Below are 21,427 nucleotides of genomic sequence, written 5' to 3' on the forward strand. Positions count from 1 at the left end.
TATTAAAAAGCGATTCCAGCACAGAGGCAACAGTGTTCAGCCACATATACATTATTTAAATAAATAAATAAATAGTCCTCTTTTCACCTCCCTGAAATTACAGTTCTAATGAGAGAGGGAATTATTTCTAAACCAATTTAAGTATATGGCATTACAATGTCTTAAGAAACAATGGCTTGGGGATGCACATGAAATCTTAATGCGAACAGGTCAAATGTATTGACTGTAATGGATTTGTCTCTGTCTCAATGTTCATGCTTAGGATGTTGATTTAACAGTGTCAACCTGCAGTTAGCTGCAGTGGTGTCAACCTGTTCTGTGCTGCAGCAGCTAGGATCAGAATGCTGGGTTTAATAAACTCCCCCACCTTTCTTTCTTTTTTTCTTTTAAACATCAGTGTAAAAAAAACCACCCCAACTAATTTTGGCCTTGACGATTTGTAATTTTCAACAATGCTGTGGCTGGAATTGGAAGGTATTGATTTACATACAAGCTACAGACTTGAAAACAGATTTTTGCAATTCCACACGGCAAACAACAACAACATGTCTGCTGAATATGACGGTACTATTAGAGCTGTTTTGTAAGCTGTCTGTGCAGGAGCAATTAGTCACTAAATAACGAAGCCAAACATTTGATTGCTTATTCTGAATCACACATATTTATGACTCTAATTCAGACAAAGCTTTGTCCATGCAGCTCTCCCTCTCTAGTTATAAGGATTCTTTCCAAGTAGGCTGAGGATAGAGGGCGCAGGAAGACCAAGTGATTTGATGCCTTGCTATGACAGGCATGTCAGAAAGTTATACCAATGTTAGTTGGGTTGTTTAAAGGGCTGAATGGATCAGGTTAACCCCCTTCCCTCAAAAAACACAAAAAACACCCAGAACCTAACAGGCTGGAGGAAACAAAAAACCAGCACTCTCTCTTCCTTTGAAAAAGAAATATTCATTGGAATTAAGTGTCAGTGACCCTCTCCAACAGCAACACTGTAAACAGCCTTCCTTGGAACCTCACAGAAGTAAAACATTGAGACTCCAAGATAACTAGGTAGTGGTGTAGTGGTTAAGGTGTTGGACTACGACCTCAAATCCCCACATAGCCGTGAAGCTCACTGGGTGACCTTGGGCCAGTTACTGCCTCTCAGCCTCATGGAAACCCTATTCATAGGGTCGCCATACGTCGGAATCGACTTGAAGGCAGTACATTTACATTTTAAGCTGTGCCAACCCTTTAGGAGTAAGTGGGTAGGCCAGGCCTGCACCCTGATGCTTGAAGAACATGCTATTAAGTCAAGCTCTGAATGATTGCACTGAAAATCCTAAATGGAAAGAGAACAAGGTATTTTTTTAATTAAAAAGAAAAGTCCAAGCCTTAAGATCAGCACTGGAGGCCCTATGCTCTGGCTTATCTTTAATGGATATACAATGGTTAGGTAAAAGGTGCTGGGCTTTCTCAATGGTAAAGACCTACCTCTTTGCCCAGGCATTTTAAATGTTAAATTTTAAATTCTAAATTTAATCTAATTTTAATTTTTTGTCTTAATTTTGTTTTTAAATATGTTTTCATATTGTATTGTACCCACACCTGTATTTTAATCTGTTTTTATCTTGTTGTACACCGCCCTGAGAGCTTGTTGCTAAAGGGCGGTCTAAAAGTGCAATAAATAAAAATAAATAAATAAAAATAAAATAAATGGTAACACATCAGCTGTGGAATTCTTTTTCTGGGATAATCTGACAAGTTCCATATTTTTACATAGGTGTTGAAGGCCTTTTTATTCCAGAAGGCATTTCATAACTGATTATGCTGTTTTTATAGGCCACCTATTTTTAATCGGTCGCATGGCTGCTGAGTTTTATTTGAGATGTTTTAGTGCAATTTATTGCTTTATTTGTGTGTAATCTGCTTTAGGAACTAGGGTTAAAAGGAGGATATAAATAACTGAACAAAATATAAATAATTTTACTAGGGGCAAAATATGACTCGAACACAGAGAAGAACACAAAGTTCAGAAAATGGTCGTTTGTCAGAAACAAGCTAAAACGCAAGTACTTTGTTAGGAAAAACAGTAGAAGAGATGTACATAATATGCCTTGCTCTGTTATGGATTATTGCAATTCTGGAAAATATATAACTCCTTCTTTCTCCCTTGCAGGGTTTGCATTAACTTACTGGATGGAGTTCTCAATACGAGTGATGGTGAGAAAAGCTGCGAGGTTTGCTGTGTAGGATGAGATGACAATTAAGGCAAAGAGCCACCAGGCACCCATCATCATTCGAGTTGCTAACGTTGTATAAGGAACCTCTCCTCCTGTTGAGCATGAAATAAAAAGTAAGAAGACTTCTTCCAGAAGACAGTTTCCTTATAATTTCATTTATTTAGCAAGATTGATACTTTGCACAATAAGTCAATCAATTTCTAAGTGGTTTCCATAACATGGGATCAAATATTCATTAAAAACAGCAATAAAAATTGATATTAAAGCAGTAGACATAACATTATCAAAATATAGATAAAATCAACAGTTTTTAAAACATCTATATATAGTAAAATTATGTCTGCCTAAACAAAAACATTCCTAGAAGCTGTCACAAATACCGCAATGAAGGCAGCAGCTTAATATTTATAGACAGAGTTCCAGAGACAAAGGGCCTGCCACAGTAAAATATATCAATTTCTCAAAACTGCGGAACAAACATTACGTGGCACTTGTAAAAGTCCCCTTTCTGCAGATCTAAGCAGTCAAGCAGGCACATATGGGGTAAGGTGATTCTTCAAGTAAATTGGTCCCAAGCTTCTTTGTTTTTAAGATCATGTTCACATAAAACAACTGCCCTGATACCGGTAGGAATATTTGCTGGAGTAAAACTGACTAGGTTGGAGTGTAATTGAGGCCTATAAAATGAAAACTGTTAGAAGAACAGTTATGCCTGCACAACTTAGTCCCACTATGAGTTCCTTCATCAGTATATGTACTGTATATCGTGAACTCTGAATATATTTAAACACTTGAAATATTTCTACCCCATCAAGATTTTTTTTTTATTTTGCCAATGACTTTAATTAAACTCTTACTGTGTTCTTAAACATATAAGATATTAGGGGAGTGTATCAGATTCAGAGGAATCCTCAACCAATGTGGGAAGCTTCAAACAAATTGGGGGCTTTTCAGAGCCAAAGTAGGATCTTTCTGAAGCACTCCGAACCAAATGGGAGATTACATGAATCCTTTTTTTAACCACCCCAAACTGTACAGCTGCCCTTGGAAGAAAACCACTGCACCTATCCCTCTGAAATTTTACAGGATTCGTCTTCTTAGAATAGGCTAATATGCCTGTGAATTTCTTCTAATTGTGCCATTTTTTAAAAAAAATGTTATAATTCTTTTTTTAAAAGTTTTTTTTTATAAAAAGGTGCCCAGCACAATCCCCCCTGGCCCATTTGTCCATAATTTGGCAGGCTTTATGCACTCAAGAGAGTTTATTATGCCTGGAATTTTAATCCAATTCAGTCAAAAGGAAAAAAATAACTTTTTTGGTCATTTTCCTATATTAGTGAATGGGAGAGGCATGAAGCTTCATTTTCCAAATCGGGTTAGATTCAAACCCAACCCGAATTGTGCAGCCTCTGAAGGGCTTTGGACTGAATTGGGCTAACTTCTGAAGTGTTGAACTGGGATCTGAACAGAATCTTGTGGTCAGTGCACACTCTAAATAGGGTGGTAGTCAACTAAATAGTTACACTAGTGTAAGGATTAGTACTAGTACAATGGGATTCCCCCCTGTCCTCTCCTCATGCATACCCTGTCCCCAAATCTGCTCTGGAGGATTGGTGTACGAGGGAAAAGAGAATATTCCATTGCACAAGGAGAAATTCTTGCACTAATGGAACATTCACCTAAACGCTACATTGAATAAAACCCATCTTTTATAAAAAGAGAAAAGCCATATATAAAACCTGCATCAATATCATGTTTATTTCTCTCTAGAGTATACAGCTGTCAAATATAATGAACATCCACTACACACATTGTCCAACAGCATCCACATTATTGGAATAATGTAACATGAGATTCAAAATGAAGTCACTGATAATGAATTCTCTCTCACACACACACACATGCGCGCACACACACACTAGGGCCACCACCGTGGCTCGCTTCGCTAGACAAAACTGCCTATGACAGGGAATTTTGGGGTCCAATGGACCGGGGGTCCTTGAGGGATTGAAGACACAGGCATGCAGCAAAGATAGGCCTTTATTGGTAACAAGCATACACACCACCAGTCTCCCTTGATGTTTGGTGAAGCTCTGCAACATGGCACTGCTTGCCTGTTTTTTTTTATACATTCCAGGACAAACACATTAACATATCCCAATCAGGGGGCTACACATAAGCATTACATAGAGGTTACACTGTATACATTATTTTCTAGCCAATCAGGTAATATTTCAGCAATTCTCATACCAGCATATTTCTAAAAGGTAAAGGTGTCCCCACACTTGTAGTGTGAGTAGTTTCCGACTCTTAGGGTGACGTCTTGCGACATTTACTAGGCAGACCATATATATGGGGTGGGATTGCCAGTTCCGCCCCCGGCCTTTCTTTACCCCACAAGATATGCCGGGTACTCATTTTACCGACCACAGATGGATGGAAGGCTGAGTGGACCTCGACCCCTTTTACCAGAGATTCGACTTCCTCCTTTCGTTGGAATCGAACTCCAGCCGTGAGCAGAGCTTCGGCTGCGTTACCGCCGCTTACCACTCTGCACCACAGAGGATCCAGCATATTTCTACTATGAGCTAATACATCCCAGTGTTAATCCTTCTCAGGGCTTGGAGAGCACAGAGAGATCCTGTACCAGTGTGCTGCTCTCCTTATCTTATCTGCTTGGGCCAAGCTGTACCATGCATTCCATGTTACCATGGCTACATGTGCGTAACAGGCAGAGGGAAGACAGCAGACCAAGGAAAGGATTTTAGCTGGCCTGCTACACTATTAAAATATTATAAATCCTATAGATTTCTAAAAGAATATATTTTGCTTATCTAAAAAATTCCCCATTATCTACTGTCACTAAAGCTCCTCTCCCCCTCCCATGGGTTGCCAAAGCAGCCCCCTCCTCCCAGGTCACCAAACCTGCCTCCTTCCTTTCATGGGTCACCAAAGCTCCCCATTCCCCCCCCAGGTTGCCAAAGCTCCATTGTCCCCCCCCGGTTGCCAAAGTTTCCCCCACCCCCCAGGATTCACCAGAGCTCCTTCTGCCCCCACATTTATTTCGGGGAATGGATCGGGAAACAATTGAGAGGAGAAATGTCAGCCTGCCTCTTTATGTGTGTTCTTTGTTGCAACAGATTGTTTCACTTGCAGGACTGGGGTGGGGAGTGAGCAAGCGAAGTTTTTTTTTTTTTAACATTGGCAACTGGCCCAAGGCAAGAAGTAAGCAAAAGCTATTAGTTAAGTGAGTTTAAAATGTTAAACTGCACATGTTCAGTTTTGTAACCCATGTGTTGAGCCTCTGCTCACCCATGAGGGCTTGGGAGAGGGGAGACATGAACTTCAGACTCCCCAGCTGCCAGGAGGCGCGGAAGACGCAGGAGTGGTGGAGTCTCAACAAGATCTCGGGAGGGAGTGTGAGGCTGAGTTCAGATCAATTCCCACGGATGGAGTGATATCCGAAGAAGAGAGAGCGCCACCCCCAGACAGATCAGAGGAGCCGTCGGAGGTTGCCTCTGAGCGTGTGTTAACTCCCTCTTCACTGAGCAGCTCGAGGGAGCCTCCAAGTGCATCTCCGCCCCCCAACCTACAGCCTGTTGCCAAGGAGCTGGTTCTTTCGGATGAGCCGCTGGAGGCACACCCCGTCACCCTGCTCGTGACGCCATGAGAAACGGACAGGACAGAGGTCGGACTTGCGCAGGAGTCAGAGATTACGATCAAAGACTTTCCCTACTTAAGAATGCAGCTTTCCGGTTTAAGCTGCTGAGTCAACTTCCTTCACACGTTGCAGAGCATGTCTAGAGTGTAGTTAGGGAATTCTAGTGAGCTAGCATAGAGATTCTTATGAAGCGCACTGCTTTTGATATATCCATTACTTTAATAAAACAAGAGTTAATTGCTCCTGTGTCTCAGCCTCGTGGATCCTGCTCTGAACAGGACACCATGAAAGCTTATACTATAATAAATTTGTTAGTCTTGAAAACAGCACAAGACTTATTTTGTGATAGCTTATTTCATTGTACCTTTGTAGGAGAAAGGGGCCTCTATTTTGGAAACTGCTCCAGGACTTGTTTTTCAGGTTGGATTTTTTTCATGATTCCAAACCTGCATCCCCACCCCTCCCCCAATTCAAAATCATGGACAAACAGGCTGGAAATAGATTTTTATTCTGATTATTCCTTTTTTATCCTTGTTACATATATATCCACTCCACCTTTCAAGGAGCTCAACATAGCATTCATAGGTCTCCTTTTCTCTATGTTATCCTCACAGCAACCCTATGAGATACATCAGGCTGAGAGGCAGTGACTGGCTCTCGCTCACACAGTCAGTTTCGTAGATGAGTGGTAAATTTAACACTGGTCTCCAGGTCCCAGTCTACTTAATTTCTGGAAAGATATAGAAATGGATAAGCTGGGGGGAGGGGATATTTTATCATAGATCTGGAAATGTATGGGGCCCCTCATTAACTGTCTTGCATGGCACCTTTCAGACTAACCAATTCAGGCTGTAATCCTGTACATACATATCAGGGAGCAAACCTCATGGAATTCAGTGGGGGCTTACATCTGAGTAATGTACACTTATTGTGGCGTGGATTCACACTAAAAATTGTGACAGTAAGGACCACTTCTCAACCAAGATGAGACACTTAGGTGCTAAATATTAATAAAACTGCAATATTTACGTATCCACTATTTCTTTGCAAAGGAGGAGGCTAGGGAAAGAATCAGTACAGGTGGAGGCCACATAACATTTTTTCACAGCAGAGAAGCACCTATGCCAGCAGGGGCCCCTTCTGAACCAAAGGAAGACATTTTTCAGTTCAGTTAGGTGCTAATTATTTCTAAAACAACAGTGCTTAAGTGTCTACTGTATCTTTACAAGGAAGGGTGAGAAGAAAACCAAAACGACTTGGCCACGCTCCCATGATCTCCACTGGCCACGCCCCCATGATCTGTTAGCAATCACACCAGGTCTAGTAGGCACCAGCCATCACTGCCTATCAGGAAGAGCTTCTTCATTTAGTAACCACATGGCATCAGAAATTTGGATGATAAAATTAGAGGAAAGGAAACTTGCTCAAATACCCTTGGTTTTGAGGACACAATATTCCACAAAGCTAAAAATAACAATAGCTGAATATGTCCGGGTAGCCAAGGAATACATTTGATTAACCTACTTCCCAGAATGTTGATACCTCTAGGACCACTTTCATGGCATACATTTAGTCTACTATTATTCCACTTTAAACAGTCATGACTTCACCCAAAGAATTCTGGGAACTGTAGTTTGTGAAGGGTGCTGAGAGTTGTTAGGAGACTCCAGTTCTCCTCATAGAGCTATAGTTGCCCAATTTCCCTGCTTTTTAAAGTTTTAAAGTTTGACAGAAATATCTGTTGGCTACAGATACGTTCTTAAAACTCAAGGTTTTTTGCCTATTAGTGAATTTCTCTGCTTTTTTCCTGGGAGCTAAGAAGTGGGATCCTGTGCAAGTTTGCTAAGAATGGATCGATCATTTGCATGCTTGTTGAGTTCAATGGAATTTACTCCTCTGCAATCATGCTTAGGATAAGTGACCATGGGGGAGGAGGAGAAGGGGAAGGAAAGGGGAGGAGGAAAAGAGAGGAGGGGAGGCCAGGTTTGATAATTTGTATGCTGATTGAGTTCAGTGGGATTTACTCCAGTGCAATCATGCTTGGAATAGGTGAAACTGAACTGGGGAAGCTGCAGGTGTGGGGGGGGAGGGAGGAAGTATAGAGGAGAGGGGGAGGGAGGGGAGGAGTAGGGGAGAGAGGGGAGGAGATTAGCTGGGTGGGCATTGGGCAGAAGGAAAGCCCCTTTCCAACAGGAAAACATTGTTAACAGTATCATTATTTTGGGGGGTTACTCCACCTTTATATTCTACAGCAGACACATGTAGTCTCCCACTCAAATTTAAACCCATCTGTCCCTGGCCACATCTACACAAGACATTTATTCCACTACAAAGAGTCACGGCTTTCCCCAAAGAATCCTGAAAAGTGTAGTTTGTGAAGGGTGATGAGAGTTGCTAGGAGACCACTATTCCCCTCACAGAGATACAATCACCAGAAGAGGGGCACTGGAGCTCTGTCAGGGGAACAGGAGTCTCTGAACAACTCTCAGCACTCTTCACAAATTACACTTCCCAGGATTCTTTGGAGGAAGCCATGACTGTTTAAAATTGAAAAAATGTCTGGAATGGGTGTGGCCCCCTGATTAGCCAAGCCAAACAGCTGCTAATCTGGCTTTTAGATCACTAACAATTGGTTCTTACTGAATACTATTTTCTTATACTAATTAAAAATCAGCTATGCATTTTTTAAAACTTTTAAAATGCAGAAGATGAAGGTCAGAGTATGGGGCAAGGTCAGTAATAAGATTACAGTACTCTGTGAACATGGCTGATTTTTAATTAATTTCAACAAATTATGAGACCACTGACAGAAAAAAGTCCAACAGGTCTGAGTTTTTTTCCTTTTCTTTTATACTTTGAACTCTCTGAGCGTTTTGTGTATTGCCATGGAAGCTTAGAGGGTTGTTAAGTAAGCATTTCTGAGTTCTGAGACTATATGTTTTGTAAGGTTTTGTTTTGAAATGAGTTTATGGGAAGCAGCAGAATGGCATGGGGGGTATTTTCAATTTAACTTGGTGGAATGTGAAAAATCAATGATGGCTATAGTATACAGCCACTCTTGTGGTTGTATAATAACAACACTAGCAACCTTGTGCCCAGCATTTTTGTTTCTAAGAAACCAAAAAAATCAGTGCAGTTTTGAAATCAGTGGTTAAAATCATGGCAGATTTGAATGGTTCAGTCTGCCATCGTGATTCAAAATGATATCCAGTTGTATCCAAACATAGATGAAAACTTGCTCCTTGATCTCAGGAACCATAATGCAAAATTTGATCAAAATTTGTTCAAAAGGTTCAGTCCACCTTCTTGATTCAAAATGTTGTCCAACTGTAGGCAAACATAGACGAAAATCTGTTCCTTGATATCAGGAACCGTCATGCAAAATTTGGTTACACAATTTAAGAGGAGTTCAAATGCATAGAGAAGAGGCAAATAACTTCCCAAAATATATAGTAGATACCAGAGCTTGGAAGTAACTCGTTATTTTTAACGAGTTACTTGTAATTAGTTACAATTTTAAATAACGAGTGGGTAATTCCATTACGTTTGGCAAGTAACGGAACGACTAGTAATTTCCCTACTTTTCAGCTGCAACTTTAACGTTTCCACGTTAGGTTGCACGTTACTTGGGGGTGGGAACAAGGGGAAGACAGCTCCTGGCTGTGATTGGTTAACACAAGACATCAGTGCCTCACACTGATTGGACCTCTGCGCAGACTCTCTCTTCCCTCGTGATCTGTGTTAGGATGCACGAGGGAAGAGGTGAATAGGCAGGGCCTGCTAGCGTCTGAGAGGAAAAAATGGACGCCGGAGGAAAAAGCCAGGGCAAGGACAACGGAGGAGAAGGCAGCAGCAGAATGGCGAAGAGCTGTGGAGGTGAGTGACAATGATTTGTGTGTGTGTGTGTGTGCCCCCCGTGGCCCCTTCTGCCCCTCTGTGGCATTTTTGCCCCCCACCCCCCACAGCCCCTTTTGCCCCTCCCACTGGCTCTCCTTGCCTTGCTGCTGCCCCCCCATCAATCACAAGGCACTTCTGAAACTTCAGAGCTTGGAAAAATTACTTTTTTGAACTACAACTCCCATCAGCCCTAGGCAACATGGCCACTGGATTAGGCTGATGGGAGCTGCAGTTCAAAAAAGTAACTTCTCCAAGCTCTGGCCTACTTCTCTTCCTTCCCCCCCTTTTTGAACTCTCCCCCTTGTTCCCATGCATAGCTGTGTGCTGTATTTATCCAGACAGAGCACTCCTGCCTTTTAAAATGCCGGCTAGCTTTTTATTGTATATTTATTTGAACTCCATCTTTCTTTTTATTTGTATTTTTGTCCTGTTTAATCACAAGACTGAATTGTATGTGGGACAAAAACTGTCTCAGTAATAATAATAATAATAATAAAAATAAAAAATCATTAGGCGTATAATAAATGGCTTAAGGCTGATTTTTTTGTTCTTGGCAGAGATGAGGTGAGAAGTAGGGTCCTTGCAGCTCCTCCTCTCAGTCCCCCAGCTCTCAAACTCATGTTCTGTGAGAAAGAGAGAGATTCCCAGTCCCGGAGAGAGAGAGACTGTTGACAATCTCTGCTAATATCTATACAAATGTACATAACATGCATCACCTGAACTCACATGATCTAGAGTTACCTTAGATCTTGCAAGATTTGCAAATGAGAAGCAATAGGGTTTTATATTAGTTCTGATTGTCTATTGGGCTATCATAGGTTATATGTTTTTTTCATTTTCTATGGCAAAAACTCCAACTTCAGTGGAATTTATGTGATGTGTTCTAATCATTTGAATTTGGCTAATGAATGCTTTATTCTTTCATCAGAACTTTAGCAGTAGTACTAAAATATTAATAAAAAAGAAAAGGGAAAGAAAAAATACTTTACATACAACATTCAGCTATATTGCTAATTATAGATATAGATATAAAAGATAAACGGCATTTTGTCAAAAGTATTTTTGTCTACATTTTATACCTCATCCTTGGTTTTCCAAGCTTGGCATGGAATGCTTCTCATACAGAATTAATTTGAAATGCTGCATATTTATTATCATAATCATCATATTCAAAATAAAAAATATATGTACCGCCTTCAAGTTGATTCCAACTTATGGTGACCCTATGAATAGGGTTTTCATGAGGCTGAGAGGCAGTGACTGGCCCAAGGTCACCCAGTGACCTTCATGGCTATATGGGGATTTGAACCCTAGTCTCATTTTGTTCTCACAACAACCCTGTGAGATAGTAGGTTAGACTGGCCCAGGCAGGGTTATTCAGTGAGCAAAAATGATGCAAATAGGATCTCTTTTAATTGTGCTATCGACCTGCTTACTTCCACTCTGACTGGGGCATCTTGCAGCATGGGGAAGAGATGGGGGCACATCACAGCTGAAGTTCACCCATATAGGAGCATTATCTCTTGTTTATTACAGAGACGCCTGTTGCAGGTTTTGCTGCTGAGAGCAGCAGTCAGTTAGTGCGGCCACGTGAGTCACAGCTTGTTGATCCTGAGGAGGCAAAACTGGAAAGTGAGGTTCAGAAAGGAGGCCCTGTGCATGAGGAGGAGGAGGGCATGAAGCAGTGCCAGTTGCCCACAGCCACATCTGCAGAACAGCAAGTACCATGGTTTGGCTTTGAGAAAGCTTGTACATTTGTGAGCCAGAGTGGGAAAAATGTTGTTGTATGATGCAATTACTGCCTTCCAAGGATCAAAAATCTGAGATCAGCTGTTTCCTCCTCATCCAATGTGAAGAAACATTTTGAGGTAAGCCTTTGTCATGCTGGTCCTCAAAGAGTGTCCATTGTCTATTTATGTTTAAATTGTGAAGTTCCTCTTCCATTTTTTCTTGGATTCATGCTTTGTTCTTCTTCCTCAGAGGGCACACCCTGAGAAGCTGAGAGCAATTGAAGAAGCAATAAAGGCAAGGAGACGTGGCCTTCCTGAACCAATGCATGACACCCCTCCTCCCAAAATGCTGAAGCAGCAGCAGACAACCCTTGAGAGGTGGGGATCTGGCAGGGAGCCTGTCACCCAGAGCAATCTCGACAGGAGAATCATTGATTTCATTGTAGAGGAGACATTACCACTTCAGACTGTGGACAAACCATCATTCATTAATCTGGTTCGCATTGGACTCCCCAAAGATCTCACCATCATATGTGCCAAGACTCTGAGAGACAGAATTGAGAAGAGAGCATGCCACATGAGAGAAACATGTGGCATATATAGCAACCACTGCAGATTGTTGGACCAATGGCAAGAAGAGTTACTTTGGGGTAACAGCCCACTGGATCAACCCAACTACCCTGAAACGTGAGGTCGGGGCCTTGGCTTGTAAGCGTCTGAAGGGGCGCCATACATACGATGGCCTTTCAAAAGCACTGCATGATGTACATGTGCAGTACAGGATCCACAACAAAGTTATGTGCACTACTACAGACAATGGCTCCAACTTTGTGAAAGCGTTCAGAGTTTTCATGGCCAAAGAACCAGTGGAAGCAGCAGGCACCAGTGACGATGATGGTGATAACCAGGAGGAGGAGGAGGCTGAGGTGGAGTTTGTGCCTATCTGTGAGATCCTGGACACAGGACCTGAGGCAGAGGAAGAAGCTGCAGACTCAGGAGAGGATTTTGTTTTACCACCACACCAGAGATGTGCTAGCCACACCCTCAACCTTGTGGCAACACAAGACATAGAGGCCATGCTTTCTGACTCCTCCAAAAGTAGTTTTCTTGGTCCTTTCAAGAAACAGTTTCGTTCCTTGATGGGAAAGTGCAGCAAGTTGTGGTCCAAGCAGAACCAGTCAGCCCAGATTGCTGAGTATATCCATGTGCAATATGGTGTGTATCTGAAGGTACCGAATAAGACCAGGTGGAATTCCACCTTTGATGCGTTGAAGCAACTACATGAGCTCCTGTCAACTGTGCCACTAAAAATGCATGCCATAATGGACCGCTGCTCCTTGTCCAGGATCACAGCTGCTGAGATTGAAGTGGTACAGGAATACACAGAGATTATGGAGCCACTAGCCCAGTCCCTAGATATCCTGCAATGGGATATTTGCTACCAACGCTCTGCAATCTGGACCGCAAGTTAGAAGGACTGGAAAACAAACCTGAGAGGTACACATACTGTTTTCAGCTGCTGAGAGGTGTGCGCGAAGCCCTAAGAAAGCGGTTTGCAGCTATCTGGGAGGACAAGAGGCTTCTTCTGGCAGCCTGCCTACACCCTCGCTTCAAACTAGATTGGCTGGAATCGTGTCAGGCTGCCACCCATACCAACAAGTAAGAACATTAGGGAAGCCCTTTGGGTGGATTACTCCAAGGGAAATGTTGTCTCAAGGGAGGCATCAGAGGGCTTAAGGTGGTAGGCAAGGGCTGGGCCTTTTCTTCCTGGGGCTCCTCATCACAACCTTGGGTTGCTGCAGGTAATCCTTAAGGGTCTGCTGTGCTGCCCCATGAGTGTGGTGACTTGGTCACCTTCCTACCTTCCATGTCATCATCCACAGGCTCAGGCTGGACCCTGAACCAGGGGACATGACAAGCATCAGGAAATGAAGAGCAGATGATGGTTTCCTAACATATATGTGTTAACATATCCTCTGTCTTTCTTAGATACACAATGGAAGCCTTGTTGAAAGCTGAAATAAAGATGGGTGTACTTAATGAGGACAGTGATCAGTCTTCAGATAAAGACCAGGAAGGAGATGACTTAGAAGATGACTTCTTTAACTTTCTGCCCCAGGGCAAGAAGTCAGCAGTGGACACTGCTGAGGAGGAACTGGTGAGGTACCTGAGGTCTCCCAGCAGGGAAGTGTCATCACTCCATGGCTTTCCACGTGTGCTGTGGTGTTTTTTGCAGCACAACACAGGCATACCTTCAAGCGCCGCAGTAGAACGCCTGTTCAGTACTGGTGGCAACGTAATGACTGTAAAAAGACATTCCTTGTCTGACATGCTCTTTGAGCATCTTGTTCTTTTGAGACATAACAGAAACATATTATAAAAGCATTTCAAGTGTAAAATTTGATTTCAAGAGTTGGGGTATCATCATTGCTTGGTGGGATGTGAGATTCTGTTATGCCGTTATGTTAATCTTCAAGTGTTGGGGTATCTTCATTGCTTGGGGGGATGTGAGATTCTGTTATGCCGTTATGTTAATCTTCAAGTGTTGGGGTATCTTCATTGCTTGGGGGGATGTGAGATTCTGTTATGCCATTATGTTAATCTTACAGATAAATTTTTTTATTCTACTACCCCCTGTGTGTGTGTGTTTATTTTTAATATTGTTTTAGGCTTCTTAGATGTGCAGCAGCCAAGGCCAGCACCTTGTAGGAGTTTTTTAAAAAAAGTAACTGAAATGTAATTGTAGTGATTACTTTTGAGAAAAAGTAAAGTAATCAGTTACTTTCAAAGCAATTGTAATTGTAACGGTAATTACTACTTTTTTGGGCCAAGTAATTGTAACTGTAATTTATTACTTTTTAAAAGTAATCTTCCAAGCTCTGGTAGATACAAAGATCCTGGTGGATCAGACCAAAGGCCCATCCAGTTGGGGCTTTTCCTCTAGGACTACGTGAGCTCTCCTGATGAGAATATCAAGCAATTTTAACTATCACCCCCAATCTCAAGACTACACACTCTTTCCTGTCCACACACATTTTATAATTTCTTGAATTTACAGAGCTTTGTGAAGGCTTCTCTGGCCAATCAGCTTCCTGTTCTCTGGCTAACCAGCTAACTGAACCAGTCAGCCAAACATATAGCTATTACAAAGAAGTCCCTCCCAGGACTGCCTGCTTGTCAGCCCTACTCAGGAGGTTCCCACTTAGGGTAGCCAGGTTTCACTTACGGTAGCTAGGTTTCCCTCAGAGACTCCAGTTTTTGGGGTTCCTCTCCAGGTGACTCACCTTAATCTCTGTACTCTTAGCTTTCATTAAAACAATGGTGGTCTGGTTCAAAAGATATAAACCAAAATGTACACACACGTACACACACACACACACACACACACCCTTCTGTTAGTACCCACTGCTCTAATACCTGCCCTTTCTAGTTTTTAGCCAATAAGTGAAGTCAGGGTTGTGACTGACAATAGCAATAGCTAAACCTCATTTCAGGTTCTGAGAACAGTTTCCTTTTCCTGCTTGTCTCACATCACTAATTCAGTAAATATATTGCTTACAGCAACATAAAGAGTACTTTCTCTGTACAGGATTGGGACTTCCTTCTGAGTACAGGAATACCCCACCATACGGACCTTCACTTTATGGACACTCGCGAGTATGGACATATTTACAGTAGCACCATTCCCCTGTTTATGTACGCTCTCTTCGCAAGAACGGACACTTAATGGCATGATGCCACCGCCCGATCAGTTTCCAACTACAAACTTTTTCTTAAAATAAGGCCTGTGTTTGTAAATGCGTTATTTACATCAGTTATGCCCGTATATGACGATTGCAGTGCAGTATATGCATCGATAAGTGAAAAAAGGTAGTGCTTCACTTTAAGTACATTTTCGGTTTACGTACTTGCTCTGGACCCATTGTGTACGTTAATGCGGGGTATTCCTGTAAACATGCATAGAATTGCACTACAACAGAAGATCACAACAGGATCTTGGTAGGCATAAAAGTGTACATGTAGGGTTTTTTAATTACTTGCAAAAATGATATATTGCACTTTTTATGTCAAATAATTTTTGAATAGAAGTTTTAAAAAGTGTACATGCTGCAGTGTTATACTTTTCTAATTAATGAGTCAAACAAGTTTACATTTTACTGGACTGTTGAAGAGGGCAGCTTATTTGTCTTATTCACAACCTGTTCTGAAAACCTTCCCAATACGATTTTTTTCTGGGAGTAAAGCTGCAATGCTTATTCCACATACCTGGGAGTTAACCCCACTGAATTCAGTAGGACTTACTTTTGAGTGGACATGGTTAGGATTGTGCTGAAAATCAGTGGGACTTTTGAGTGAACATAGAAAAAAATTGTGTTGTAAATCTTTCTCTCCTCCGATCGTTATTTTAAAAAAGTAGTTAGGCAGGGCTTACTTAGGTGTCACTGCTTTTATTTGGCAGGAAACTAATACTTATTTTTTAAATAAAGTGTTCTGAAATGGCCAGCTGGCTTTGACAATAAACTATTATATTTATTTATTTTATTTATTATTATTATTTTTACCCCACCCTTTTCCCAAAACTAGAACTCACGGCAGCTTCCAGATAAAAGCACATATATAATTAAAAACATACAAAAGTCTAGATTAAAATCAAATTAAACAATTTACAGTATTAAAACCATTCATACGTACAGTTAAAATAATTCAAACTCAGTTTAAAATAATACAGTTAGGCAACAGCAATGCAGCACCCTTCAAGACCTGTCCTTAACAGCTTTCAGTTCCAAAGGCTTGTTGAAATAAAAAAGTCTTTGCTTGCCGACGGAAGGACTGCAAGGAGGGGGCCATTCTTGTTTCCCTAGGAAGGGAGTTCCAAAGCCTCAGGGCAGCCACTGAAAAGGCCCTATCTCGCGTCCCCACTAGTTGTGCTTGTGACGACGAAGGTATTGAGAGAAGGGCCTCTCCTGAGGATCTCAGGGCCTGGGCAAGCTCATATAGGGAGATATGGTCTGACAGATAGCCTGGACCTAAGCCATATAGGGCTTTACAGGTCATCACCAGCACTTTGAATTGTGTCTGGAAACAGAGTGGCAACCAGTGGAGCTTTTGTAACAGGGGAGTCGTATGGTCCCTGTAACCAGCCCCAGTTAACATTCTGGCTGCAGCACATTGCACCAACTGAAGTTTCCGAACAGTCTTCAGAGGCAGCCCCACGTAGAGTGCATTACAGTAATCTAAACGGGATGTAACTAAGGCATGTGTCACTGTGGCCAGATCAGACGGCTCAAGGAATGGGCACAGTTGGCGCGCTAATCTTAATTGTGCAAAAGCACTCCTGGCCACCGCAGAAACCTGGGCCTCCAAATTTAAAGCTGAGTCCAGGAGCACACCCAAACTGCGAACCTGCATCTTCAGGGGGAGTGTAACCCCATCCAGCACAGGCTGAATCCTGAATACATATGGGCTGTATGTATTTTTACATTTCCAATGTATGTGTATATGGAATATTTCCAACAACCCTGTGAGGTAGGGTTGGAAACTATGGCAGCTCACAACAAGAAATAAAGCCATTTAAAATCCAATAACCATAAAACAAATATAAAACAGTTGCAAAACAGCTTAAAGTATGAATTTTAGATTGGTTGAGTGAAGTTCCTTATCACTGAATTGCAGTCCTGTGCATGCTTCCCTGAGTAAGCCACACTGAATACATTGGGACTTGCTTCTGAGTAATAATGCATAGGATTGCACTATAAATATCTTTAGAGGTTGTGTAAATAATAAACATCTTTGACATTCATGATTTTATAAATATTTCTTCATACTATGTCTTGATACGTATCTGATTTCACACTATGGTTGTAAATTATTGTTTATGAATTATTATTTCCTCTACGTTTTAAATGTGCACTTCTTCCTTGGGGTGGTCATGGTCTCCCTCTGTTGTTTTCACCCTGAGGGGCAGATTAGGCTGAGAGATGGTGAGTAGCCCATGGTCACCCAGTACACTTTGTAGTTTATTTCCATTAAAATTTTTAATTTAAATGATTTATACGTTGGCAAAGTTTATGAAGTAATGCAGATCCACACAATACATTTAACGCACATCCAACTCACATTTAAAGCACATGACTTCCTCTAAAGAATCCTGGGAAGTGAAGTTTCCCCCTCACAGCCATAGTTCCCACCACCCTTAACAAAATACAGTTCCCAGAATTCTGTAGTGGGATTCATGTGCTTCAAATGTATGTTGAATGTGCTTTAAATGCATGGTATGGATCTGCCCTAGTATGTTATGCATTCATTAGTGAATTGAAAATAACATTTTTAAAAGATACTTTTTTAAACAGGGCTGTAGCTCAGTGGCAGGGCACATGCTTTGCATGCAAAGGTCCAAAAGTCCACCTCTGGAAGAGACTATTGCCTGAAATCCTGGACAGCCAATGCTAGTCCATATCATCAGTACTGAGCTAGATGATACCAAATGGCTGGGCTCAGTATAAAAGAGGAAAGGGACCCATGGGCCACAGTGACTCTGAAATTTATTTATTTACAACATTTATACACTGCTTTATTGTAAAAAGCCTCAAAGCAGTTTATAGAAGGAATTAAAACAATAAAATTATTGGCAAAAACAATTGACAGGTATTTAAAAACATTCAAAATAATAAAACCAACAATGAGTTAAAAACAGATATAAAAAACATAATTCCTTCTACATGCCTGGGTAGGCTTGCCTAAACAAAAATATTATTAGCAGGTGCCAAAATGAGTACAATGAAGGTGCCTGCCTAATGTAAATAGGCAGGGAGTTCCAAAGCGTAGGTACTACAACACTAAAGAATTGATTTCTTACAAGAGGAGAACAATTACTATGTGGCACCCATAACATGGAAAGCACACCTTGAACTTGGCCTGGTAGCAAATCAGCAACCAGTGCATATTTTACATAGCAGAGGTGTTACGTGCTGATAGGGTCGCATTTATGTCAGTAATCGCGCCACAGCAATCTGCACTAACTGCAGCCCCCAGGTCAGGTTGTGCTGCATGGGGATTTCTGTGACCTTGGCTAACTAGCTGCCAGGATTTTTTTAGTTTTGATTAGGAACCCTGACTGGTTGTGTGATGCTGATTTTTCTGTCTTACTCATAGGAATCTTTTTGTGGTTGGTACCGTCATGAAATTGTAAATTTCTATGAATTGTTAAACCTAATTTCTAATATCATGGCCCAGTACAAAGAATTCTGGGAGTTACATCTGGAAAGGCAAAAATGTTAAGTTTTGTTTCCAGCTGAAGACAGTTAGGGAGACCTGAATAGAAACACCTGGTTATCTGTGCTAATCAGTGAGAGCCTGGTACTCAAGGACATGCAGGCCTGTGAAGGTTAAGAACACAGTTGGGAGGGGAGCCTGCAAGGCGTGAAAAAGTGAAGAAGCCCCTGATTGGTTAATTAATTCTGGATCGTTGGGATTCATTCTCCTTAAGTATAGGGTTTGAGACCCATAGCCTTTGTTCCCTTGGAGAGGTTCCCTCTGGAAGGTTGCCCTGGATGATGCCTATGGGTGGCCATCTTGCTGGTGGTCGCCTAAGTGGGGTTCCATTGTTTTGTACCTGAGGAGAGATGAGATTACAACCAACTACCTCCTAAGTAACTAGACAGGCTAGCTAGGTTGCTATTTTCTTGTTGTGTGTGTGAATTCTCTTATGTATACCTAAACCCCTGATTGGGTGTGTGGTTTTGAGGAATTGTTTTGCTGCTATATTTTGATGTACACTTATATGTTTTAATAAAGCTATTTCTATTTAACCTGGTGTGTTCATTGAGGGTAAGGGTGGTTCTGAATCCAGCACCTTGACCATTTGACTATGAAACTACCGAGGATAAAGGGAGTTAAGCCTAAATCTATTTGGGGTTTTTACCAGAGGTTTCTTGACAAGGAGTGTAAGTTTGGCTCTTGTCTTACTGAACCTTGGTTTACCTATTTTCTGGGCTCTGAGTTCCCCTAGTTCTGAGTTGAACCAGTGAAGGGGTGGTGGTAGCCTACCTTGCAGGGTTGGTGTCGGTTTGCACAGCCTTGGCAAGGGGGATTTGGTGATTGGGTTCCAGAACAATTGCCCTAAGGGTGCAAATTGGGTCTCAAGCATGGTATCCGTGCCCTGAGGGGGTGGAAGACCATGACACGTATGGCATTGCATTTAGAAAATCGTCACTGTCTTTTCTTTTTCTATTTGCATTTCATTTACCTTTCTCCTCACTCCCTTTTAACCATAGAAGCAACAACAGTGGTTCTATATGGTCAGCTCAACCCCCTTAAACCCACTGATGATTCACCTTGTTATTTGCATGATAGTTTGTTTCTTGCCCAATAGTGGTAAAAGAGAATTCACATACTGGGCAGCGTGGCTGCAATTGTTGTTCCCAAGCTGCTGCTTATGAAGATAGACCAAATCATGTGTGTTTTCTCTCTGTCAATTATTATTCACTGGAATTGGGTTGGCTGTCAAAATGAGTTTATAGCAGTCCACAGGGAGACAGAAAAGAGTAGAGAATCTTCTTACTCTTACTCTTTTCTCAGACCTCTTTCTGAAGTGAAGGGTCAAATCTCTAAAAAAAATTGGAGCGGCCATGTTAAAATGTAGGGGCAGGGCATTCCAGGCAGGGGTTGCCAAGCCTATTTGGGTATGGATATCTTTGCAGAGGATCCCTGGTCAAGCTTTACCAGCACCACAATCAAACCATATCTACTGAGAAGTCCTATTGGGTTCTATGGGGCTCAGTCCCTTAGTAAGTATGTTTAGAATTGCAGCCTTCAGGGGTATCCATCTTTAGTCCTGAGTGCTCCCATGTAACATCTCCACAACATTAGGCTCCTTTCTTCCTACAATGGCTTTCTGGTGACTGGCCTGGGCTGAGGGCACTTAATCCTTCTTGCCAGAAGCAAGTAGGCTAGATTAAATGTTCCTTACCCAAGCTCTCTAAGCAAGTGAAAAGGAATGATCTCGTCACTTCAGCAGGACCTAGAAACACCCTCATTTAGCTAAGATTTCTATTTTAATTTCCAATCAGAGATTTTTTTGTTTGAGTGGTATGCTCCAAGCAACTGTGGTTGATGCTTAATGTATCATGATTAATGACATCACTAGGGGCCATCCACTATGACATCACTAGGGCCCGACCCATATCATCACCAGGCCTGCTCCTGAAATCTCAGGGTTTGGGATGCTTCTGACTTGGCAACCCTATATCTACTCCATCTGGTTTTATGAAGCCTATCCAGTACAGCCATTATGGCAAATTAGGGAGGAGTTGGGAAGATTAGAAGGAGTCAGGACTGCTTCAAGAACAGCCCTATGTGGCAGCCTTACATTGGCTCTGAGCATGCTCATAGCTATTTCCCTGAAAGTCAGATCTCTTCATTGGAAAATAGAGAAGCAACAGGGAGTGTTTCCTACTTTGAGAAGCTTCTTTTGTTTATTTTATTTTATTTTTTGTGACCTTGCTAGAGAGAGAGAGAGAGCAAGCAAGCAAACAAATTACAGTGACTTCAGTCATTAAAAAACTGGGTGGAGCAGGGCAGGCTGATCTGAGCCACTTGCAATTCCAGAGTATTTTCCAGAACATTTCCCCAAATAAAGGTGTATAGATCTACTTTCAACACACACACACAGCTTAAGTTTAGAATATTTTCAATGCAGAGGAATGGTGGAAAATGCATGGTGCTGTGGTTTCTAACTTGCTTTTTTTGTGAGTTTTGCCAGTGATTTCTAAAATGAAAAATTTGGGCTCTGTTCCTGATCTCAGACATAACAGAGGGTGATTATGATTAGTCTGGTGTAATGTACTCTGCACATGAGCAGAGGTTATTATTTCATATTTTCAGGACTTAGCCATTGATTGCAAATATGTTCTGCTGTG

The 21,427-nt window shown here is 41.7% G+C and overlaps 1 protein-coding gene across 1 annotated transcript in view; it reads right to left on the bottom strand.

The window, feature by feature from the left end:
• The window catches only part of GRID2 (glutamate ionotropic receptor delta type subunit 2), an 887,701-nt gene that overhangs the window by 61,348 nt on the left and 804,926 nt on the right, over positions 1 to 21,427 (bottom strand). The window contains exon 11 of the mRNA XM_061583023.1: positions 2,176 to 2,314. Coding sequence (XP_061439007.1) covers positions 2,176 to 2,314 — 139 coding nt within the window. The remainder of the gene's footprint in view (positions 1 to 2,175; positions 2,315 to 21,427) is intronic.

The sequence above is a fragment of the Rhineura floridana genome, chromosome 9 (genome assembly GCF_030035675.1).
Source record: "Rhineura floridana isolate rRhiFlo1 chromosome 9, rRhiFlo1.hap2, whole genome shotgun sequence".
Classification (NCBI taxonomy): Eukaryota; Metazoa; Chordata; class Lepidosauria; order Squamata; family Rhineuridae; genus Rhineura; species Rhineura floridana.